A 26,062-nucleotide genomic window follows, 5' to 3' on the forward strand; every position below is an offset into this window, starting at 1 on the left:
GAAACTCCGCCTGGAAAAATGTTATGGCTTTAAAACAACAAGAACAAAGTGAAATATGGATGTTATTTGTTAAACAATGACACTGGCACATGTTCAGTACAAAGAATTCAGCTTTAACAGAGACTTTGACTTATTTTGGTCGACATGGGGTCAAAATAGAGATTTCACTGTCAGACGGTCCGAACGTGAAACACAGCAATCTGGGATTTGAAGTCACTAATAGCGAGTGTGTCCATCTCTGCATTGAATACACGCAAACACGCATCTTCGCATTGAAGTGGTGAGGCGTCTGATGACGTCAGCTAGTATACGTCTCCATTCTTCGACAAGTGCTTGAGCCATTTGTCGAACTGTAACTGGTGGGTTCTGTTTCCGTTGAATCTGTCGATCGAGGTGGTCCCGCAAGTGCTCGATGGGTGACATGTCAGGAGAGCGTGCAGGCCATGGAAGGACGTTAACGTTGTTGACGTGAAAGAAGTTCTCTAGCAAACGTGCAGTCGAACATTGTCCTGTTGGAACAATATCCCCTGTCGTTGTTGTTGAAGGATTGGCAGAACTGTCGGTCGAAGAACCTGGTCAATATATATCGCTGGCCGGTCAGATTACCGTTGATGTCTTCTGGCCAGCGCAAATGGCACCCCATACCATAACGCCTCCCACACCATACGGCTCTGCTTCCTGGAAGCAGCAGCGAGCTGTCCTTTCATCTCTTCTGTATTCTGTAGCCCTTCCATCGCTTCTAGATATACAGAATCTGCTTGGCCCTGATACCATGTGCACGTAGTCTTCTTGTTACCGTCCGTCGACCGACTGGGTAACCAAGAGCCGTTGCCGCTGATGACGTCACCGTCAGGAAGCGGTTTCTCAGTTGCAATAGCCTCAGGTGGCGATCTTCCTGCGCAGTTGTCACCCTTGGCCTGCCTGTTCTGGGTCTGTCTGAAGTCTGGTCAGTCTGTTGACAACGCCGACGAAGGTTCCTGACGGTAACGACAGAACGGTGGAACGTTCTTGAAACGTCACCCGCAGTGGCGCCCAGCTGCAGCATTCCGATGGCCCTCTCTCTCTCCTCTGGACTTAACCTTGTCATTGTTACGTGTTTTGTTGTTTGTTGTTTTCCGTCCAAAGTGGTAAAGAGTTGCGTTTTCTTGTGGTAATCAAACTAGTGTTTGAGGCAATAACGATGTAACAATTTATATTTGATACTGATTTTATATGTTGAAATTACGATACATTTTGCAACGTCAAATTTCTTTTGCCCGTCAGTATACATGGTTGAATGTATAAACCATTTACATGAAAAATTCACCCAACATGAGTCGTGAATATAAGAAGGCTTTCCCATCGGTAAATCATGTTTGACAATTTTCTTTTTTCAGTTGGCAGTTAAGTTTTGCACTCACATTTTCTGGGGGTTAGAATCGATGGTTTTGTCATGATTCATGTAACTGCCAATAAAAGGATTCAATTTGAGGTCTTGTAACTTTTTGATGTTTTCGTTTGTTTGAAAAACACCCTTTTACATAAGAAATTGACCCCCTCAGTGAAGTATACCACATGCTAAACTTTTGCATAGGTGGTAGAAGATGCAACGCGGCACACTTGCAACAAGTACGTAGTTCGTATGATGTATATTTGTGTTGTACGGAAGCGGTAAACTTGGTCTGATTTTTAAATCTCTTAATTACGTAATTAGGAGATGGGTTCTTTTAACTGCACAGGGTTGTATACTGCACACAAATAACATGTACTGTACATGTACACTGTAAAATATAGTGTCCTATTCACAGCAAATCCTCCCCAGGGAAATGAGTGACAAAGACCTAATGCTAAGCAAAGCGGATTTGTTTTGTATCTGCGAACTCACTGTATCGTCGATTGACGTCTTAAAGAATTTGTTTGCTTGTTGTTTACGCCGCACTAAGCAATATAACAGTTATATGCCGGCCCGTAAATAACACAGCTGGGAACTACAATGACATGACTGTGTCATGCAAGTCAGCGAGCCTGACCACCCGATCCCGTAAGTTGCCTCTATCGACAAGCGTGGATTGCTGAAGGCCAGTTCGAAACCGGATTGTCACAGACAACTGCTGAAATCAGTCTTTGCTTCCGAACAGAGAACCGCAATCAAAAGAACCTGAAATAGCTTTGAATTTCATCTCCAGCAAATACACCCGGAATACATTGATGAAACGATGTAATGACTGAGCCACCACAACCTGTATATTTGCCTTGTTAATGTGTTTGAACAAACAAAACTGAAACTAAAGACTGACAGCATCTGGACTAATTGAATCCATTAATTATTCATAATCACACTTAAGCCAAACATGCAAATGATTTCGGAAAATAGACTCATATTTGAACAGAGGGATTGTCAGTCTCAGAGAATCTTTCGTGTAATATTTATTCGAGAACATAAACATTGTAAGTGCGTTTCAGTTTGAAATGCCTTTCAGTTATTGTTATTTAATGGGGTCAGTAAAGATTGACACACTTTGCTGAGTTTCGCCCTTGCTTCTGGCTGACAAACCAAAAATCACGATTGAAGTACAGCTTCGATTGACAATGTCCGTGTGGTAGGTCGTTTACGAAACTGAGCTCTTCACAGCTGAATGCGGCACGCGTGCCCGGCTTATGACAAATCTTTAAATGTAGATTTAAATATACGGCGTTCCCATCACATAAGACTCATACGAGAGGTCATCTTTTGATAAAACGAATGATTACTGTAAGAACATACGGACGTGGAGTCTCTGTGTGTTGTTAATCGATACTGACAAAGATATACAACTAATCCTTATGTTATTTCAGTTGGATCACTTAGCCAGATTAAGTCAAATTGAGTTGAATTTAGTGTCATGTTAATTATAAACATACATTCATTCACGTACAACTTCCCAAACTTCCAAACTTCTCTCTCTAGAGTGTCTGGAATTTTGTGAGTCCAGAATTAAATTGTGACTCAAATTGTTCAGTCAAAGTGTCAGACGTTACCTTGCTATCATTCCCGTTGCTTTGGCATGCAAGTATGAAAATCTTTGTGACACAGTTAATCTTAAAGCTACAGTTCTGATTTAGTGTTGATTGCAGATTTCTGTCTGCCAATAGCATGGTGCACAACAACCTGTGCGTAAAATACAGTCCACTTGTACAGCGGTACCTATAAATTTATGGCACGCCATTTCTTGATAGAGGTGTGTCTCCCTCAACTGCCTGGTGCATTAGTCGTTTCTGGCATTCAACACTGAGGTACGTCGCAGTGATCCCATCGCTTAGCTGGGTCTGTGGTATAGCACCAGAGACTTGTTACACCGTCGGAGGTTGGTGAACGGCAGAAATTGGCCGCTGACTCCAAAGTGTCATCGTCAGGAAAGAAACTCGCGTGGTCACCATTGCCGGAGTGAGAATGTGTAGTGTGATCGTCCCATCGCTGACATGTGTAGCCCTCTCTTGTAGTAGACAGTGTGCCAGCATAACGAGCACGCCCATTCACCAACATGTAACATCGATTCACTGAAAAACAACACAATATGTATGATTTCAAAGTGCATATTGGTTTCTAGTCTCATGTAGACAAAACTGATGGCCTAATGCTAAATTGATAAAAAAAAAATAATGAAATAATGTGTATTTACAGCGCGTTGAATTCCATATAAAATATATGCTCAAAGCGCTCATATTTCAAGAACATACATAATAAAAACTTGTTTTCTGTGCGCAAAACAATAAAGTGGCTGGAGATATACGTTTGAACTGGTAGTGTGTTTCTTAAAGGGAGGCTTTTCTAGAACTTTCGAAAGTTTCAACAAAATGTCGTAGCCAGGACGTTTCGATATGAGTTAACATACGAGGGTTTCTTGACCAGAACGTTTCTAAATGAGTTAAGCCACGAGGAGTTCTTGACCAGAACGTTTCTAAATGAGTTAAGCCACGAGGAGTTCTTGACCAGAACGTTTCTAAATGAGTTAAGCCACGAGGAGTTCTTGACCAGAACGTTTCTATATGAGTTAAAATTATTTTTCGCCTGCAATACACGAGAAACCAGCACGACAATGTTTACCCCGCCACTTTGAATGCATTATCAGATACGTCGTTGCATATCCATGCGTGAGATTTCCAGTGTATCAGCCAATGAAATAATTTGTCATACATTTAACGTAAACGTGGTGGTCAAGCATGGCGGAGAGCAAGCCGCCCAAGTAGCAACTGCGACCAACATGCTATTTTTTAAAAAAAATGGGGGGAAGGGAGCAATCAAGATGAAACTCACGAGAGAAAGATCCCTTCAAACGAAGAAACACCACCATCAGTTCACATTTCCCCCCTAAAAACTAACTTGGATGCTGACACGAAGAGGATACATACCAAGCCAAGTGAGTGTATTCGTGAGATTATTTTAACAATGATGGAATGATATGCAAATTGTGCTGTGAGTCAAACTTAACACGGAGTAATCCATTTGTGACAGATGATGGTTGTTAAAACTTTTACTTTGAAGAGACATTTTGAATCTGCTGATCATAAACGTCCTTCTGGTGACTTGTTAGCCGAGAGCCCCAATGCGGTCCTTTGTATCGCGATTCAGAGTCATGTCTTGACTGTATAGGTCCGCACAGACTGTATAGGGGCTATGGACTAGTGAATTGTCAGCATATTCAACCTAACAAAGTTCATGATTGGTTCAAATATTAAATGAACATATTATGTTTTCTATTCTTTTTCTATATATTGAAATTTTCAAATTTTCAAGACCCTCTAAATTTTCTGGTGTCCCTTACAACCTTACATGTACATGTAGGGGCCTTGGGGCCATATTTTACGAAACTTTGGAACAACACTGTATATGAGTTAACATACGAAGAGTGCGTGACCAGAATGTTTCTATGAGTTACCATACGAAAAGCTCTTGACCAGACTAGCTATTCTCCCAACGTTAGTTGCGCTGCGAACTTCCTAAGCTCATCGTTAACACATTGGTCACAATCAGAGTTAAGATTTCCTAGGGACCGAACGTTTCGAACATGAGGGTCACGTCAAAGTTACTATTCGTGAGTGATAACACCTGCATCACTCCTTGTCATCTCATCGATACTGAAAATGCACGAAAGGACAATATTTTTCAGGGTAACCCTCTTTGTTAATATTCATTTTCAATAAAATGGAAATGTTTTATTTCCGATGTTTGAAATCGATTCTGTTGTTTATAAACCATATGCAGTTACCGAAAGTAAACAATGTGCACGCATATTTCAAATGCAGATGCGTGTATCTTTACACACAAATACACATCCGTGCTGTAGACATTACATCCCCAGCCTGTTCGAAACATTTGAGTTAAATGGTAGTCGTGGGAATGAAAACAGTAGGAAATATTGTGATTCTTTCACATTTACATATATATATATCCAATGTATTCCAAACTCTAACAATTTTATTTATGTTTTGCTAAGAATCCGACGCCGACCCTCAGTAAACAGTCTTCCACTTACATAGCGTTACTTTATCTCAGCCTGTCATCAGGAACTTGTTACGTTGAAGGTGAAAACAATCATTATTTATTTAGAGTAGTTTCATGCTGTGAAAAAGACCTGAGTCAGTGTGTCATTTGACCTAAAGCATTGGTGTGGCATTCACAAGTAAGGTTAATTTTTACAGAGACCCACCAGAGAATATCATCCAGGAACACAAATGTAAACCATTCCGCGCCATGACATTAAACCGCCGACGTAATATGCACAATATAATACGATGTAAGTGACGCTCTATTTTCGATTCTACACAGTTCACTGGATATAAGTAAGTTCTAAAGAAGTCTCGATTGTTGCTGAAGTGAAACTGACAAGCAAATTATATAAATGTTTCAGCAGGATTGACCAGAACATTTCACTATTTAGCGACATGTCCTCCTACCAGGAACACCTCCCGGAATCGTCTCTGAATGCATTTATTAGTAGGACGGGACGATGGGCAGACTAGTGGTTAAGGCGTTCACTCATCACGTCAAAAACGCTGGTTCTATTCCCCACATGAGTACAATGTGTGAAGCCCATATCTGGTGTCTCCAGCCGTCATATTGCTGGAATATTGCTAAAAGCGGCGTAAAAAGCAGATTCACTTACTCTTATTATGCTGGTTTGGCACATTCATCACTTTCAACTCACATCAGATCAATTTCTCTTTTTTATCTCCCCCAAACACCTTGCCCACTTTCTATTCCAGTACTTTCCAAACGTTTTCTATGATAATGGTGTGTGGGTTTTGTGATGGCTGCTTTGGAGTGCGTCTGTCATTGTCAGATCTGGACAGATTATCCAGGCTGACTTGGTCAAACCCATACATTAGGGCCTCAAACTACAGGGCCCGTGTCATTGCGAGGATTAAAGACTTTTAAGATATATATAATATTTTGAGATGACCCCCCGATTCCAAATGCTTCACAGTACAGCATATCGTGATGTACTGTGAAGCATTCTGAATCGGGGGGTCATCTCAAAAATAATATTTTTAAACTTTTATTCCTCGCAGAGACAGAAGTGCCTTTGTCTCAAACACCTTCATCAAATATATGCTTTTTTATTGTCCAGTCACTAAATGTAACGTTTGACCGATAATTGCTAACTAGCCGGTGAAGTTCAGTGCTAGAATATGGATTCCTCTCAGGCTCTTGGTATGGTTTATCAGATATTAAGTTATTTTCTTGGACACAACATGTCGCTTAAACCTTATTGACACGAGCGTCTTCTGACAGAAGGTTGGATTAGTCCGTGTTGTCATGTTACATCTCCTAGTGCCCGTCTTCTCTGCAATCTAAGAATGCGAAATTGTTATTTTGGGACGCTCAAATGAACGATGGAAATACTTTAAACACGCCTTGAGAAAAGGTTCCCCTGAGTTATGTTAGCTAGTGAGTGAGTATGGTCCAGCAATATCACGACGGGGAAAACCAAAAATGGACTTCACCCATAGTACCCATGTTTGGAATCGAACCCGGACCTTCGGAGTGACGAGCCAACGCTTTAACCACCGTCCCGTCTGAGTTAAGGTATCACTGCCTATGTCCAACAAGAAACAGTTTCTGATATGTGATTAACGTTGCTCATGTCACCAATTGGTAATTGGTATTTACTCATGGTCAGGGAGTGTACTACCAAACGTCTAACGTTCAACAAACATTTAGCCCCTAGATGTTTCTTCTTGAACATAACATGATAACACAGAAAAAATATTTTTCTTGAGTTTCTTTGATACATAGTGTTGATAACCTATGGTTGTTGAACAATTTGCATAACGTGATTCTCACAACGTGATTCTCAACCTACGGATATCATTACTCGCAGTGACCACTTGGTAATGAGACCACTTATATTAAAAATATTTATGATATGATTACCTTTGATGCATGTTGCAACTCCACCTAGAGGCCGACATTGCTCAACAGGCCCACACATATGATTCTCGCAAACGCCCGCCAAACTCTGAAAGACAAAAGAGTTTGTAAGTTATGTAATCGTCTAGGAGATACTGTCGCACTGACGCCCGTACAACAACAATCGCCATGTGATTGGAATATTGCTGAGTATGACGTAACACTTAACTCCCTCCCTCACTCACTCACTACAAAACAATTATCTAGCCTCTTGTAAGAATGCCGAGTTTTGATTGGTCCACGTAACCCTGATAAAAACCATGTATATCCATCACGATCCGCGAGCGGGAGTATAAAAGTCGTGTACTCCTGCTCGGGGAATACAACCTTACTCGGGACTGATAAAACCCCGTATTTCCCTCGACACGATGTGATAACTTATAGTGTAAAATGAACCAACTATCGACAGTGCGATATTTACATTGCTTTGCATGGTCACATTGTCTGGCTCATATTCATAAGTAAGGAACGTATAAACTTTATTGGAGGGATCATGAAACCATAACAAGTCGGGATAATTTCATTTGAAAATCCACCAGCGGGAAAGGGGTCAAACGACCATGTCACAAGCTCAATAACGGGTATGTCCACTATCGGCATTGACAACAGCAGTGTATCGACGACGCATAGAGCCTATCAAACGTGCAAGGAAGGCTTGTAGAATGTCACGCCAAATTCAAAGTTCTGTTGCAAGGTCAAGGACGTTATCCGTCGGATGAGGAAGACGGCGTAGACGTCGATCCATCTCGTCCCAAATATGCTCTATCGGGGAGAGATCCGTCGAATTGGCAGACCCAGGTAATTCAACGTTGTGGTGTTGCAAGAAATCCATAGCAATCCTTGCCGTATGAGGGCGGGCTTTGTCCTGTTGGAATGTTAACCTAGAGCCATGACGTCACAGAAAAGAAATTGTCACAAGTGGAAGAATCTGATCTTTGTAGCCCACAACAGTTAAGTCACCAAAGGCGTTCCCTGGCCTGCTGTTATTCCACCCCAAATCGTCACGGAATCACCACCAAAGCGATTCCTCTCCAAGACACAGACCTGTGCATAACGTTCTTGTGGCCTGGTAGCGTCTTATCAGTGCAGGTGTTCCGGTGGCAGTGGAAATGTGCATGTACTTGTCGTTGAGACATTCCACCACGGACCATCCCAATGGCCTCATGACGTTAGGCAGACGTTAGCCTTGGCATGCTGTGCGTTTCAATAGCCTTTCATTTATTTGGACGATTGCAGGGGCAGGGGTTGAGCTTTACAAAGTGACAGTATTGTGTGGCATTCATTTGCTCTGTTTTTCTTTCCTGAAAGACAACCACAAAACCACTGACGTCACGGAATGTGGCAAGTGCATGCATGTTGGATACATGTCTCTAATCTCTGAATTTAAATCCTTAGGTTTGATAAATTTAGATTTTTAATTTCTGTATGTTCAGTTTTCTTATGTGCTTAGTATAGCTGGAATATTACCGAGTAAAACTAAACTCACTCATTCACTTTAACAAAGGCAATGCCTAGAAACGTATGCCCGAATGGTGAATGAGTGAGTTTAGTTTTACGCCGCACTCAGCAATATTCCAGATACATGGCGGCGGTCTGTAAATAATCGAGTTTGGACCAGATAATCCAGTGATAAACAGCATGAGCATCGATCTCCGCAACTGGGAACCGATGACATGTGTTAACCAAATGAACGAACCTGACCGTCGGATCCCGTTAGTCGCCTAAGCATGGTCGCCTTTTATGGCAAGCATGGGTTGCTGATGTGCTCTTCTACCCCGGACCTTCAAGGGTCATGCTCAAATGGGCCCAAAGGCCAGTCTGAGGGTACATGATATAGCGTTACTGTTACAGTACACCCTCATGGTATCCTTGGTGCCGTTGGCTGGAGACCCTTGTCCTTCCGCGCTGACCATCCCATAGTAACGGTTTTTAGTACACGGATGTATTTAGAAGTGAATGTTCTTCTGAGATATAGCATATCAAAAATGCACAACTATAAACTGTCTGTTATTGAGCCGAAACGTTTTATCAGTGTAATTCGTTGTAATACATGGAGAAGCATTTTGGCAAATTTTACTGCAGTGTTCTTCCACCAAAGGTTCAACATGGGAGCATGCAAAATGTGAACGTTTCTGGAAAATTATGTAAATTAATTATATATGGAGATGTGGAGATGAATTCCAATTTTGATCAGGCATTCAAGTTGAGAAATCAATGTTTACTTTGAAACCGAAGCATCTGTGAGAAGTAAAATTGCAAAGAAATTATATTTTTTAATTAATGTATATGTTTATGTTTGTTGTGTATCAACTGGATAAAGCATCTCGGCTCCTCTAAATCCCCATTTGACCATGGGAAGAGCACATTTAAAATCATCCTGCATGGTGTTGCAGGTCGGATCCCAGTTTCATCACAGGGCTGTTACAAGGAAGAAATTATAGGCTTGGAGTAGATTGCCCCGGGTCTGAATTACATGATCATGAAATGGCTGTCCCACAGGGCAGCTCCCCGTATTGACGCCGGCATCCCACTGGCAGTGGTAAGAGGCAAATATAGCGGGCTTCCTGCTAGTTGTAGGTCACACCCTGTGGCGGTAGAGGAAGGGATTCCAGTAGGTGCAGGAACGGGAGACAGGAACCGCATTCCTTCCGGTTCTACCAGCAGGCTGGTCACGCAACAGGGTACTTTCAGCACATGTACTCAAAGATAGCATTTGGTATTGGACAAAATGTGATGAATTTTAAAAAATCACCAAATACTATTTATGGTAGCTGAGGTTGGAGTAGATCCTCCATATTGACGCTACATAAGTTATCAGGCCATAAAACTCAACCCATTTGCTATTTCGCAGGATATCTCTGGGGTTTTTGGAGAACTCAGAAATATTCTTATCTCTGTGGCGGTTCTGTGTACGGGGACAGTATTCACTGTTATCAGTCGGGACACTTGCCAATACCGAGGTCGATATGTCTGTTACATCATGCGTGACAGGGCATGTTGTCTCGATTAAAAAGCGAGTGAGTATGGTTTTACGCCGCTTTTAGCAATATTCCAGCAACATCACAAATGGGCTTCACACGTTGTACCCATGTGGGGAATCGAACCCTTCTTTTCCTCGGATTAGTGGTGGGCACACTTTGAACAGAACAGAAAACCACTTGACTAATTAGAGAGCTACTGTAAACACCTTTCAGAAGGCTGATAATGATATGGATGAAAAACGTCCATATGCATGCAGAGATACTCTTCAACAGGGATAGGTCACTCGCTTGCTTTCTTTACCATTTGTACTAATTAACGTGTGCCTCGTCATGCTCGTATAGCATTTCATTGGCGAAATGTCATTTTTCACAAACCTCAATTACACCTTAACAATTTTTAAGCCATGAAACTGTCACTATTACTTGCAAATACCTTTCAACTGAAGGTATGTTCTCCTTCTAAAAATTAAACGAATGTGTGAAAGAAGTTTTTATCGGCACAATTTAGTCTATCTTCGCGGTGAATCGAGAATAGGAGCCAGTGAGCTATAACATGCCGACTTGAAACTTTAATACAAATCTACTGTTTTAATACGGACACTAATACCAATTATTGGACTTAAACTGAAGTGACAAAATAGTTCACTTATCTTCTACATGCAGAATTTCAGTTGTCACAACACTCAGCGAACTTAGTCAGCTGTTGAAAATAAACCGGGCTCAATCTTAAATACTACGCTTCCACCATATTGGCTACACTGGTTACGTAGCGACCCGAGACATACGTTCAGCGGCTTTTCGAGGAGTTTCTTCTCCCCATCTATATCGGCTCCCTGGTTCACGTAATGAACGTTTGTCCCAGCACCTGAGTAATGACGTTATTCGTCCTGAAGTTTTGATCGCTGAGACGAGAGAAAGTTTATCGCCGCTCAAGACGGTCGGTCACGCAAAACATAAATCATTGTTGTCATCGTCGCTTCGACAATACACTATTTAAATGATTAGAATTAATGATTTTATGTGTGGATGTTTCCTCGATTCCTAACGTTCAGCTGTTAGACTTCAAGAACATCGATCCATATCCTTTTAGTCACGAACTTAGTCACATAGAGAGATTATTATATACTGTATGCGGACTTCAAGAAAAGGTTGTGAAGTGTAAAACAGGTATTTAGCAAACCGAGCATGAAAACCTAATCTTCATGTTCTGTTTCTTGTGAACAAAATCCGTCTAGGAACAGGTTGCTATGTAGCAGGTACGCCGAGCTGCGTCAAGCAATAAACAAACATACGCTTACACATCTTTGAGAGGCATTTAGAAGTTAAGGCAGTAAGACATGATAACAATATATGGATGAACAACTTTTTTATGCAATCATTGTGAAAGGGAGTCATTGGTACATGGCGACTCATTTCGCGATGTAGTCATTGATTTTCTGCGACAGATGTCAATAATGTACGCGACTGTGTTTTTCCTTTTCACTCAGTGACTTTTCGGTGGATATTCGAATCGTTCAAATATTGAGTAGTTGGTTTAAACGTATGTGTATTTCCAAAAGAAATATGAAATTGATAAACATGCACTATACTTATTTCAATACCGGTCCGGTAACCATGAACAATATGACTGGTGTACACATGTTTCGTTTCAAGACGTGCATTTGAAAAATCCGAAAAGGTCAACAAAGTAAGACTTGGGAGTTCTCGGTGCCAACGTGAAAGAGCTTTGCAAAATGGAAATCATATTACGTTCATCGATTAGAAAAATTGCAAATATTTTCATTGAAATCTGTTGGATTTTGTATAAACTCGTGTGCAGCTTTGATGATGTTGATGCATTTGGGCTCTGAATCGGTAGCTGGGACCGCGATGGGCGAGTTGACTGACATCCAATGCTCGAGGGAAACAAAGACCAGAGCCTTGAGCAAACACTAGTTGCATGGATATGAGCGCTTTATAAATATCCTATGGCATGGCTCGCTGCTTTTATTATCGTCTCCGCCACGCCTGTGGCTTTGACTCCGAGGTCCATCCATGGTATGACCCTGAACATGTCCAGGGCGTCCTGGAAAATGATGCTTTTAAACTTCTCTGGAATAGGCCAATATACAGCCTGAGACGAATTCCAGCCAACAAACCTGATCTTGTCCTTTTTGATAAAACCAATGAAATTATTTATATCATTGAATTTTCTGTCCCTTTTGACAGCAATGTGATTGGCAAGATTCAGGAAAAGCATGATAAATATGCGGACCTCGCCTTTGAAATGTCTCGCTTGCATCCCAAGTACACTGTCGTCAGGCTCCCCATTGTTCTCGGTGCCCTTGGTTTGGTACCTCCTGATCTCTTGGCGCAGATCAGGAGAGTGCCCGGGTTCTCCACCGGGAGCACAGCCCTTCTGACAATCTGGGTAATGCAGAAGGCGGCAGTGTTGGGGAGCCTCCATATTCTCCGGAAAGTTCTTGGTGGGTTCGACTAGGCAGTATTTCCTGGGAGAAGTCCCATTCGCTGTCTGGGCTGCGTGTAGGACAGGTCGAGGGCCCTGAGCTGATGATGAGCTTGACCAGCCTGACTGTGCCAGGATCACCCGAACCCTCTCTGCTGCATTTTCATTCTAATCTGTAAAAAATAATAATGATAATAACGATGTCATGTTTGTTCAGTTCCTTAACGAAGTACTTCGATATGCAGCTGTATTTAACCTATAACCTTCAGTATAAAAATCAGTATTTTCAACATGTGAACCGGTAATGTCTTCACGGTTTCGGTGGATCTACTTCCAGAATCAAGTCCCTGCTTGTCAAATCTGCGGTAGACAGAAGTTATAAATTCTCTTACTGAGTTTACGTTGCTGCTAATTGTACTTGGAAGTGAATTTGCCTCTGTGTTCTAAAGGTGATTGACAGTAGGCACGATCAGTTTCTGAGACGTGTTAATATTACTATGAATCTGCCTTTTGCCGTAACATGATATGCAACAATAATATTCAGCTAATATATAGTCAGGAACTCACTTCTGCCCAATATCAGCACGGAAATCCTCATAGAACTAAGACGAGAACGGTAAACATTTGCAAGTCACGTATTACGCCACTTTTAACATTCCAGCATTATCACGGCGGAGGGGACCTCAGAAATGGGCTAGTACCCATGTGAGGAATCGAACCAGGACCTTTGGCGTGACAACTAGGCTACCACACCGCTCCTCCGGTATAAACAAACAAACCAACCCGAACACTGAAACAACGCAGCACTAGCTTTCATACAGGAACGCTAGTAAAATCTTACAGACAAACACCCAGACACGCCATCAATATTTACGACGGAAATAATGGGCACAAAAACTTAGACAACACTAAGTAATTTGAATTCTAACAGACTCACTCAATGAATATCAAGCAGTTAAAAAAACAAACAAAACACAGTCAATAAATTAATAAACGAAAGAGTAGAAAGCACGCAGGATCTACACAGTTCACGTGGATTTCGGCCATGTTGGTGTGCTTGGTAAGGCCAAAGTGGTATTTGAACTCACAGGAGCTAACTTAAATATATACTGAACAGCAAAAGAAATGCAAGTTTCGAATCCAATCTCATGACTGTACGTTTTCGTGTTTATATTTTCTATTCAGACACTTGACAAAACGTTTTGTTCTGCTGTTCAGTATACTAATGGTATACTAATGGTATACTAATGGTATACTAATCAAAAGCCTACAAAAATATAACATCTTCCCAAAGTGGCAAAGTAACTGCCAGATTCAATTATACCGAGATATCTATTCAACAAGCTTAACACTGCCTTTCTTTGTACCTACCTGCTAATGCGTTTGACTTATGTTTCATTTTGTAGGTAAATCCATGTGTTTGAAATGCGTGTATTTTTTCTATGTTGTGAGTATGGTTGAACTTTTTGCTGACCTTCTTTCACCCCTTTGGTTTTATTCTTAACTACTTTAAGACGCGTCACCCGAACTATGTGTGACGTAATGTGACGTTGAGGAAAAGGTGCATACCGAGAAACACATGAAACCCACCATTTGCCGAAAATCACCTTTTCACTCAAAAAGATGCATAAAACGTGACAAAAGGACCGTGAACCAAAATCACACATAATTTTTTTAAGAGCACTAACTTGTTGACGTCACATAATGTCATGTTTATCAGGTGGTGACGGAGAAAGAGCTGTGGCCAGAAGTTCAACTCTCACAGGTTATCACAGCACCTACGACAAATTTACTGACCACATTCATGGAGAACGTGTGCCACGACCCCGGTCCGAGATCGTCACATCGTCCTCACTCCGATAAGGAGCGGTACCTTTTAGTCCTTATGGGGCACGGTTGTTACATGCATATAGTTTAACGACGATTTCATATCTTATGAAACAACAAGACACAATGATAAACTAATTTATTGTTATGTTTTACAGATTAAGATAAATATGCCTCAGAGATTGTCTGGATGATCGTGGCACAGTCAAGCTGGTGAGGCTCATCATCAACTCTTGCCCCCTCAACACGCAGCCCAGATAGCGAAAGGAAAGACGCTGCCTAATCGAACCCACCATGAACTTTCCAGAGAATATGTAAACTCCCAACATTACAGTCTTCAGCATTACCCAGAGTGTCAGAAGGGCTGTGCTCCCGGTGACGAACTAGGGCACTCTCCTGATCTGCACCATGAGATCAGGAGGCACCAAACCAAGGGCACCGAGTGGGGGAGTCTGGCGACATGTCCTTGCGACGCTGCGAGACAGTTCAAAGTTATTATCATTATCAGAATCTTCACCTTTTGCAGCGGGATAACATACGACCACATACTGCTAGACACAGTGCTACAAGAGTGTATTTTCTCTAATTTATTATTGATTAAGTGATAGTTATTATTGGGTCACGGTGTTTAGAGTTTTGAGTGATAGTTATTATTGGGTCACAGTGTTTAGAGTTTTGAGTGATAGTTATTACTGGGTCACGGTGTTTAGAGTTTTGAGTGATAGTTATTATTGGGTCACAGTGTTTAGAGTTTTGAGTGATAGTTATTATTGGGTCACGGTGTTTAGAGTTTTGAGTGATAGTTATTATTGGGTCACAGTGTTTAGAGTTTTGAGTGATAGTTATTATTGGGTCACGGTGTTTAGAGTTTTGAGTGATAGTTATTATTGGGTCACAGTGTTTAGAGTTTTGAGTGATAGTTATTATTGGGTCACAGTGTTTAGAGTTTTGAGTGATAGTTATTATTGGGTCACGGTGTTTAGAGTTTTGAGTGATAGTTATTATTGGGTCACGGTGTTTAGAGTTTTGAGTGATAGTTATTATTGGGTCACAGTGTTTAGAGTTTTGAGTGATAGTTATTATTGGGTCACAGTGTTTAGAGTTTTGAGTGATAGTTATTATTGGGTCACATTTCGTATCCTCGATAATAGCCTTTTAAATCAGCGGCACACTTTTACGGTAGCGCTTTAGAGTTGCCTCCCTTTGGTGTGTTCTGACTGTTGGTAAACACGTGGCCGATCGCGAAGCTTCGATAGTTCGCAAGAATGCTCAAGAATCAGTGACTGTGTTGTTGTGTTGACGGGACACACACTCAGAGTAATACTGGAGTTGTGTCATCACTCGGCCTATCTACATATGCCTGTCTCTTCGTGTGATCACCACCATCGACCTGCTGGTCCAAGACTGACCGCTCGCCGTGAAAGATTTAGTGGGACTGTTTCTCACTGAAAATCAAGACTTGGTGAGTTGATATTATATTTGTGACCCATTACTTTAGATTTGACTCATTTGCATTGTACTAGAAACCTCTATTGTGAATCCTTGTATCTTGCTCGTGTCTGCTCAATATATGTTATTGAATATTTTAGACTTGTCAGTGTTATATTTTGCTGGTTCAGAGAGGATTTCTTATACCTTTTATCACGTCAAATTATTAACCGTAACAACTGTATGGACTTTCGTCAGCAAAACAACATTTCTGCTCCACGCAAATGATGGCCATGCCTGTTACTGACACTGACATAGGAAAAGTCTTGAGAGCGTGTGTAAATCGGAATTGGTCCCCTTTAATGATGTCGTTAATTCATGGTTGCACTGAATGATGAATGACTGCTTTTCCCCCTTTTCTTGCATTTCCATCTTGATTGACAATTTCCACAGGGGCAGATTCTTTTCTTCCGTTACCACTAACTTTAAACGTTTTATTCACGTGATGCGTTTTAAAAGTAGTTCCGTATATATCTGAGACCCCATCAGTGACAACATAAACATTGAAGCCAGTTATATGAGTAACATGCTCATGTGACGCACAGCACATACTACAAACAACAAACGGTGCTGCTGAGTTGACTGGACACTACACCTAACCTTCATTGACTTAAGTACATTATTATCAAACCTGGCCTCACAAAATCCCACATAACTAGACCCATTATAACCAACAGCATAAGGTAGTTTTTCTATAATGATCGAGGCCGTTTGCTGTATTGTAGTGATTGTTTTGATGTTTGTATATTTTATAATGTTATTCTCAGATGTTGTAAGGATGTACTTGATAAAATGTGCTGAAATGAATTATATAGCACAACACAATACCTGGACATGGACAGAAAGAATATCGCTATTGTGATATATCGTTTTACGGTGCCTGTATAGAGCAATATAACGTTTGACAATTGAAAAACCCAAAGCCGTTTTGAACATATGCTTGTCTACATTTGTGAATATAATCCATGGATACACGACTACTGCGTTCATCGGAGTAGCTACATTACATATTCCTTATAGATGCTGACAACCCTTGAGGGTTAGAATATTGGCCTTCAGTGTTGGCCGGGTGGCCATCGGTTCCCAATTGCGCAGATCGATGCTCATGCTGTTGATTACTGGATTGTCTGGCCCAGACTCGATTATTTACAGACCGCCACCACATAGCTGGAGTGTGGCGTAAAACTAAACTCACTCAATCTCTACCTATACCATTTTACATAATCCATCACTTGGTACTTTGTCGGTGTAATTACGATACAGGTATTTTGTGGCGTTTCCATCATCAAGCTAACCTTCTGTGAAACAACTGGAACACAGCTGAAAGCAGCGGTACACTCCATTGATAACTAAGAATGTTACCATACATATAATCACGACTATAAATGTTTAACGTGACATTCGTCACGTCCCAGTGACAAGACTCATCACAGATTCTGACTAAGAACCATTTTGTATCATTTCGTCACATTAATGTAGACTTGTTTTGTAATCAGCTAGAGAATGTTATTGCGCAGTACAGAAAATCAATCGATCATTGACATGGAAATACACATTTTACATATTGTCACCCAAAAATGATGTTAATTTGAGTTGTTACGTCATGTCTAAAAGTAGGTAGCACAGTATCAACAACGCAAGTTTTGAAAATATTGCAGGTATGTTAAGGACACTAAACGGAACTTCAAAAAGTACCAGCATCTGCTAAAAACCCAACAAAGCAAACTTTAAGTATACATTGTACCTTCGGTATTTGCACAGATTCCGTGTACAGCCAGTTTGCAACCGACTGAAGATTACCCGGCTTGGAAAGTCTTGTTTCACTATTCCTTTCACATAGTCCAGAAACTTCGTAGTAGTTAAAGGATTTGCAAAGGGGCTCGACGACACAGAGAAGAGCACACACACCAACAGTCGAAGTGGTGTCACTCATGTAGGTATGGAGAGTCAACCTTTGACTAGACAAGTACCCCATGTTGCCACTGACTTCAAAGCAAGACAATTCCGCTACAGGAACTCCACAGAATAGTACTCCAAGACCAAACAACCACATATCCCTGTCTCATATAAAAATGTTAAATGTTGCTCGCGCTGAATATCCGAACCACCGTCAGCAACCTATGACATTAAGCACGTCAGGAAAAGGCCATGAAGTTTGAACAGTGTCTAATCTGCAAGTGGGAAATGTTAGACTAACAGTACACCTGAACAGGTATGAAAAGCATGCACCACAGCGCGGTCGTTTGCGAACAATGGGAACAAGGCTTGCCAATAATCAATAGCAGAAACGAGGCACTGAAACTGAAGAAAATGACAAATGGAATTCATCCAAGGCGTAAGAGAAGACTAACGGGATCGGGTGGGCAGGGTCACTGCCTTGGTTGACATAATCGGTCCCCAATTGCGCAGATCGATGCTCATGCTGTCGATCACTGGATTGTCTGGTCCAGGTTCGATTATTTACAGATCGCCGCCATATAGCTGGAATACTATTGAGTGTTGCGAAAAGCTAAACTCACTCACTCACTCATGCTTGGAGACATCCAGTCTGCGTTATATAATATACTTTATGTATTAATCATTGGTGTCTTTTTGAGGTATGTATTTAAACTGGTTCTGATAGGTTCGCATGACGCTTTCGTTGACTGGGTTCACTTCTGACATCGAACAATATTGGTTAACTGCAAATAAAAGCTCCCAAAACCCCTTCCACGTTAACAAAAAATCCACATTCGTAAAAGCAAGTCATATAATGCCATGTGTTTATGAATCACTATCACAGTGATGCTGGTCACTTTTTCTGCACAGATCAGTTTAGTGCATCTGGCCATGAAGCCTATGCACAGATAACCGTGTCTCGTCTACACAGAATATAACCTGTATATGCACTAGTTTTAATGATTACTTACCAAGATGCTTTATATTATACATGAGTGTAATTTGGTAATATACGTACAGATATGGAAATGGCCAGGTAAAGAGTAAGAGCTGTCACAAACGTGTAGTTTAGTAAACGCGAATATGCTGCTTCGTCTGAGACACAGCAATGAAGAAAAACCGGAAATATGTAATTGACTATCCAGGCAGAGTCAGAAGCATGCGATTGTGAATAACTATTAAGTGATGTCGGATTTTGGGATATATCCCCCACCCCCACCCCCACCCCTCCTCTCTCTCTCTCTCTCTCTCTCCCACCTCAACCCCCACTCCCTCTACTCCCTCCCCTCGCCTCCCTTACATACCTTCCAGTTGCATTGTGTTCCTCAATTTGGCGGTCGGTGGGGTAGGCCAGTGGTTAAAGAGTTCGCTCGTCACTCCGAAGACTCGAGTTCGATTCCCCACATGGGTAAAACGTGTGAAGTTCATTTCTGGTGTCCCCGTCGTGATATTGCTAGAATATAGCTAAAGGTGACGTAAAACAAAAGCACTCACTCTACAATTTGGCAAACAAGATCAAACAACATTACAGCAAGATATGTTATGAAAACGTCACAGACAGAGCATGCCCGAGTTGGGCCTGTACATGCAGACTGATGTCCTCCATGAGTAGATGACAAATGCATTAAATTGATTGAATCGATTTCAGTGTCACATCTTGTTAGCATTCACACAAAACTAATCAACATTAGAGATGGAGTAGTCTATTCAAATACCCTCAGGACGTTCTTAATAAATCATGCCACTGTAAAGATGTGAAGCCAGGCTAATATTGAACCACGTAAAGATAAGTATCTTCTTTGCAAGTTCAGGTTTCTGTGAAATGATAGCAGATCCCGTGAGTATGTACACGCCATTCAGTTGTAGAGGCATGTTTTGGTAGAAGACGTCTAGCTCTACCACCTTTACAAAATTAATCATAGTCGATGATTGAAATACCCGAGAGTACTGTTCCGACTGTAGATACGTGTTTGAACAAGACGTTTAAGCAGGCAGCACCTTTCAGTATTTGATGTGGAACAGTACCTACGGATTCTCAGTTGTCCCAAGTTTTTCTTTTCTTTAGGACAAAAATAATTTACAAATTCACTTATACATGATTTTGGAAATAAGTAAAACGTTTCAGAACTATCTCAGTGCCAGGGAGAAAACAGGTCACGTGCACGTGAATAACAGTTATAGGTACAGTCCGTTTGATTCCATATGAGACCGATGAATTGCTCACTAACACAAAATCTAATAATTGCAACAAGGCCAAAGTTTGCACAGCCACATGAAATCGACAGACCAACTCTGATGATGTGTCTCATAATTTTGGACACCCGAAGAAAAAAGTTGTTTAACAAACGATCACCATTTTCTTGTCATCTTTCGCTATTTTGTACGGGGGGGGGGGGGGGGGGGGGGGGGGGGGCACTTGCTGGCAGAACAGCCGGTAATCAACAAGCATCTGTTGTGAAGATTGGGTCATCTCTAAAGCCGTTATCCGGTTACCACTTGAGATGATCAATGGGAGTCGGTGTTGCCACTTTCAGAAGACGCCGTTGTCCGAATCGGTGTCGCTGTCGTCAGAGTCTACCCTGACGACGACTGGCTTGATGGTGGCAACCATTCTATCATGTCCCCCTTCTTACTGTTAGATGTTTGGGCCTTTGTATTAGGTACTTGAACGCCATGATATGGAGCGTTATCAATGACAATCAGACTTTTGGGAGGCAGTGCTAGTACCAATTGATTTTGTACCCTTTCTAAGAAAACCATCGCGTTCATTTCGGTATGATAGTCTCGGTTGTCTTTAGATTTTGCCGTGAAGACTAGGGAGCAGCCAGGTAGGAATCACCGACTCTTGCAACCAGCATGGCGCACAATCAGTCGCTCTCCCTTGCCAAGTGGTAATTTTCTGGCACAGGACTCTGAAGAGGAGCTAGCGAACCATTGTGTCCCTCTGGTATGGGAAGCATTTACCCATGTTTCGTTCAAATATGCAGGCTCGTAAACCTCTGTACGTTTCTTTCGAATTGTGCGTAAGTACTGGTTTCTTAGTCGAACAATATCAGACCTGTCGCACAGTGCACGTCTATTTTCTGAGCCTACTTTTTTGTAACGGAAACCATATTTGTGACGCAACTTCCATAACTGATATTTTGAAATGTCCAAAGAATGATTTGTCTGTATATGTGTGCAGGTTGAATCGGTACGGTTTTTCAAGATCCCTTCCGTCGTCCCAACAGCACGTGCAGTTCGTAAACGATACCTGACCAAAGCATATTGAGGCCTACCCCTTTCACCTTCGTTTAAAAAAAAAAGTTAAATGCTTTGCAAATAATTGACATAGCGGCGTGTGATAATCTCATTGTTTCAGGTACTGCAATCACGAATGTCTGGTTTGCCGAGCAAATCACACGTGTCAATTTCACAATTGCACCTTGCCCACCTGGCTGTTCTGCCAGCTAGAGTCAATCGACTGATTGACATGAGTATCGATCTGTGCCAATACATATTTCCCAATGCGACCCAACATAAAAAGTGAGTGAGTGAGTGTATTTCACACGGGAATATCAAGTTCAAACCCGACCTAAACTGTCTTTGTCTTTGCTGGAGGGTTAAGTCATATTACCATTTCATCCATCCACCATCCATCCACAGCTGGCTGAACAGAGGAAAATTTTGAACGGCCGACGTGGCCTGAATTCACTTTTTCACAATCTGTCAGCTTGACATTGGTGATATGTCTAAAGTGATGAATGAGTATGGTGCTGGGATTCGAACCTGCGATCATAGCTTTCTGGTGCGACTAAGCGACGCACACCTACACAGCAATTTGCTAGACACGCCTAGAATGACCGTGCGCCGTCATTACTATGAATCGTAGAGGTAATCGTTTGTCTTGGTCCTAAAACACACTTCACTGACAAAATAGATTTACAATATGTGAAATAATTTTCAAAACAACAGTGACAGATTTGCATTAACTCCAAGAAAAGAAGCCCTTATTGCCATTACGAGGGCTACGTTATTTCTGAAACCACTGGAGCTAACAAAAGACTAGTGAAGTCTGAAATTCTGCGCACGTTTAGACTGGTTGACTTTCTACACATGAGCACTGGTAATCGTAAGGGGCGACATCGCGACAATGTGATATATTTATTATGTCACGCTGTCGCGTATTTTCAAGCTTTTGTATGTCGTTCGTCGCCCTTTGGTTTTCAAAACGCAACAATGCGACAAATGGCCGAAATGTCGCGCTGTCGCACTGTCTCGCTTGGTAAATTTTGCCTCTTTTTGCTTCTTTTTTTTTGAGATGACGACAATGTGACAACGTGATAATATCCTTTCTAGAATTTCATACGAAACAGATTTCAGTGGCGAAAAGGGCAAAAGAGTGATAAAGATTACAGGAATGGATTATTTCAAATCAGTCATGTCAACAGTTGAGTAAGAGAATGTTCGAAAACGGTCCTTCTTTTCCATGAACGCTCGATATTGTGTCAACGCCTGATCCAATTCCTCAACAAGACCATTTTTGTCAGAAGGTAGTGGAGCGACAAATGCTGCTGTATTGTGACTATCGGGTAGAGAATCACAATGGAGTGTCTTTGAGCAGTATACATACATTATTGAACCTTAGTTTTCACACAAGCTGCGGGCAGCTTCATGGATGGTTGTCACAATAGTTACTCCGTGGCGTTTAACAAGACACTTTTTCTTTCGTTCTAAACTACGCTTTAGCTTTCACTACGACATATGCTCTTCACAAAAGAAACGCATAAGCCATTTGTAGTTTATTGCGTTAGTTTAGGAACAATTATTTCATGTAGTTGCAATGATAAAAATGTAAAAGTTCACACGCCTTTAGACAATGAGATCGCCAGCACAACATCAGTCTTGTAGTGTTTCTGTTTATTAGAATCCACAAGATGTCAAAGACAGTACAATTACTGCTCGGCACTGGCTCGACACAGACCATATAAACCGACGAAGTCGCTCTTGTGCAATTCTTCCTGCAGTGTGACGGCTGTTTTGACGTTGACGTACACGCTGACCGAGTTCATCCCATTGGTGTTCTATCGGGTTTAGATCTGGTGGTCGGGAAGGCCATGGCAAGACACTGAAGTGAGAACTGGCAGGGTAGAACAGGCTGGAACAACTCCTCCTGTGATTCATAATCGGAAACATGTGACGTGGACTTCGTTGATGTACCGATTTGCTGTCAATTTCCCCTGAACAACCACTAAATCAGATCTTTGCTTGCAGGGCACAACACCCGACATCGTAACAAAGTCCCCACTGAATCTGTTGACCTCTCGAATACAATTAGGGGCAAAGCGTTCATTTCTTCCAAATTGAAAATGCTGTCTTCCATCTTGTCCCTACCCACTGAACTATCACGAAACCTAAGTTAAACTGTCCAACCACGTAAACCTTTGATGCATACGTATGATTTAGACGAATTTGTTCATACATGTACAATGTTCCCAGTTTCAGGGGTCTTTTTCCCGTTCAAATGGTCAAGCAACAATTTCTCGCGACAACGGTGGCTTTTTCTTTTGTTTCTTATAGAAAATCAATTACAGGCTCAATAAAAGAAACTGGCTGTTCGGCGATTATTTAATTCGTATGTCAGGACATCGATACACTCACAGCCCAGTTTATACTTTAGGACGAAATTATCTCTGGAAGGTACCCGTGCGACAGATCGGCAAGTAAGCTATGTTGCATGAGGAACATGAGGAACAGTTCATGCAAAACAACCGCGTAAATTTTTGCCGGTCTGGTAGACTTATAATATCATATCAATCACATTGTAAGTTACAAAAATACTCTTGTGCAAATATTCTAAAGTGCAAAGAACACAGAACAGATTTAACCAGGTAGCCATATGAATTGTGAATTAGTATACGATCTCTTCCAACAGTCGCAGCCTGTGACGGTTTAGTTAACGACATGCTGCCTAAACCTCGACATAAAATATAGAAATACGAATTTTTAAAGTTTAAAGCTAAAATTCAGTTGTAAATACCAATTTCCTATGACACAGGGTATTGGAACTCATTGTCACCCGAGTTACTTGTAGTGTCTCTTTTCAACAGATCCGAGAAAATTCTGATTGGCTGAAAAGCAGGGCATAGTCTGAATTGATTAACGAGACTCGTGTTTCGGTTTGTGGATTAAACCAATCCATGGCAACACTTGGTCGATTTAAATTCGAGTGAGTGAGCAACGTCTTGTCAGCAACATCACGGCAGGGGACAATAGAAATATAAAAATAATAAAACAATAATTAAAAAATGTAAAAATATAGAAACCTCCATTTCAAATGATTATTCAAGTTTCGTGCTGTTAGAACATCTAACTCATGGAGGAATAGCAAGATCATGGATAAAATATTTTTATGTTTGAAATAGGTCCAAGTGCTAGGAAACAACTTCAGTCTGTGTATACACTTTCCACACGTCACTGAAATGTACACACTATTTCGGAACCGCTCAGGTAGACACTCTGATTCGTTCTAACAAGTGTATTGGTCGTGTAAGTATTTCATTATAGATTATAGACAACCGCACAGAAGTAGATATTTATTCCGCGAAGGCATGCAACTCGTCCGTATTCTGAACACATTGGATATATTGTGGTAATAGTATATGAATTTCAAGCATTTCAGATTACATCAAATTATATCGACAGTTATCTGCAACAATTCAGTTAAGATATACATGTATTTGTGCACACTTTGCCATCCTTTGGTTGTTATATATTTTTAGCAAAAAAACCCCGTAATTCATAAAAATTTGTACACAATTTTGAATTGAAAAATTATACCAGTATTATGTATATTGCGTTGACGATGTTGATTACACGTTTTAAAAAATGTTTAATTGCACACTTAACTGTACTATTGTAATAAAGACATGTGATTGTGTTGCGACCGTTGATAATGCCTCGGAGCAAAGTTGCACGTATGCATAATAGGTTACACTGTAGTATCTCACAACAAAATGCTCTGCAGGTGTAAGCTGAAAGATTATATACTTTTAGAGCACCACGAGAACGATTCATGGAGTATTTCAACATTACAACAGAGAGGTGTCGAATTCAACACAACTGCATGAAGCGCACTTAAAAGATATGTGAGAGTGTTGTTTGTTTGCTTGTTTGCGAGTGCGAGTGCGAGAGCGAGTGCGTGTGCGTGTGCGTGTGCGAGTGCGTCTATTAAATCTTTCCCACTCTGACAGAGAAACTGGTTGTTCGTTTGCCATCACATTAGACAATATTCAAGTTATATGTTTGAAAATATTCGTGTCTGGATTGGACAATCCAGTGACTTACACCATGAGTATCGCTGTACGCCATACGATGACATGCATCAACCAAGCCAACGAATCTGACCTTCCTCACGACATGCGTAAATGGGATTACTGTAGACCGATTCTAACGCGGACCTTGTGAAAACAGATTGTGTGGTTATGACGTGATGCTAAAAGAACACCACTAAACGGTATGTCGTGTATACGTGTATGTAGTTCTGTATGTATGGGGAGCATAATACGTATGGCTTATCCTCCAGATGCGAGATAGGTACGATGCGGTTAAACCCCCACAGCACTAAACCATCTATCGAACTTAAATAATCCAATTCAAATTTACAACAAAATTCCTTTTGCCAAAACATCAAGCATGAACATGCTAATGAAAGGCCAGAAGTTAACTATCCTTCTCATGATATGGACCTCAGTATATTCCACAAAATGTGATGGTAGCCAACAGGCAAAGACGTCGTCATGTCGTGTCGAGTTACGTCCCTTTGGTTATGTCAGAAAATTCTGCCACAGACCGTAACATGACTTGAATAGTGTTCGACGAGGCATTAAACCACACTCATCATTAGAATGTGTTTTGATTAGTATCTTACGAATTTTTTAACTGAATAGTCATGACATAATATATACTGTTTTA

General features: G+C 41.2%; 2 protein-coding genes across 2 annotated transcripts; both read right to left on the reverse strand.

Annotated features, from left to right (window-relative positions):
- Window positions 1-739: 739 nt before the first annotated feature.
- On the reverse strand, window positions 740-1,087 carry LOC137294459 (uncharacterized). Its single transcript, XM_067825481.1, has one exon. It carries the CDS (start codon window positions 1,085-1,087, stop codon window positions 740-742), a length of 348 nt encoding a protein of 115 aa, XP_067681582.1.
- A 2,154-nt stretch (window positions 1,088-3,241) lies between these two features.
- On the reverse strand, window positions 3,242-23,160 carry LOC137294460 (uncharacterized). Its single transcript, XM_067825482.1, has 4 exons — window positions 23,048-23,160; window positions 17,916-18,228; window positions 7,394-7,478; window positions 3,242-3,516 (listed from the first exon to the last, which is right to left on the reverse strand). The coding sequence occupies exons 1-4, from the start codon at window positions 23,158-23,160 to the stop codon at window positions 3,242-3,244; spliced, it is 786 nt and encodes a 261-aa protein (XP_067681583.1).
- Window positions 23,161-26,062: the final 2,902 nt, after the last annotated feature.

Source organism: Haliotis asinina, chromosome 8 (assembly GCF_037392515.1).
Source record: "Haliotis asinina isolate JCU_RB_2024 chromosome 8, JCU_Hal_asi_v2, whole genome shotgun sequence".
NCBI classification, from domain to species: domain Eukaryota; kingdom Metazoa; phylum Mollusca; class Gastropoda; order Lepetellida; family Haliotidae; genus Haliotis; species Haliotis asinina.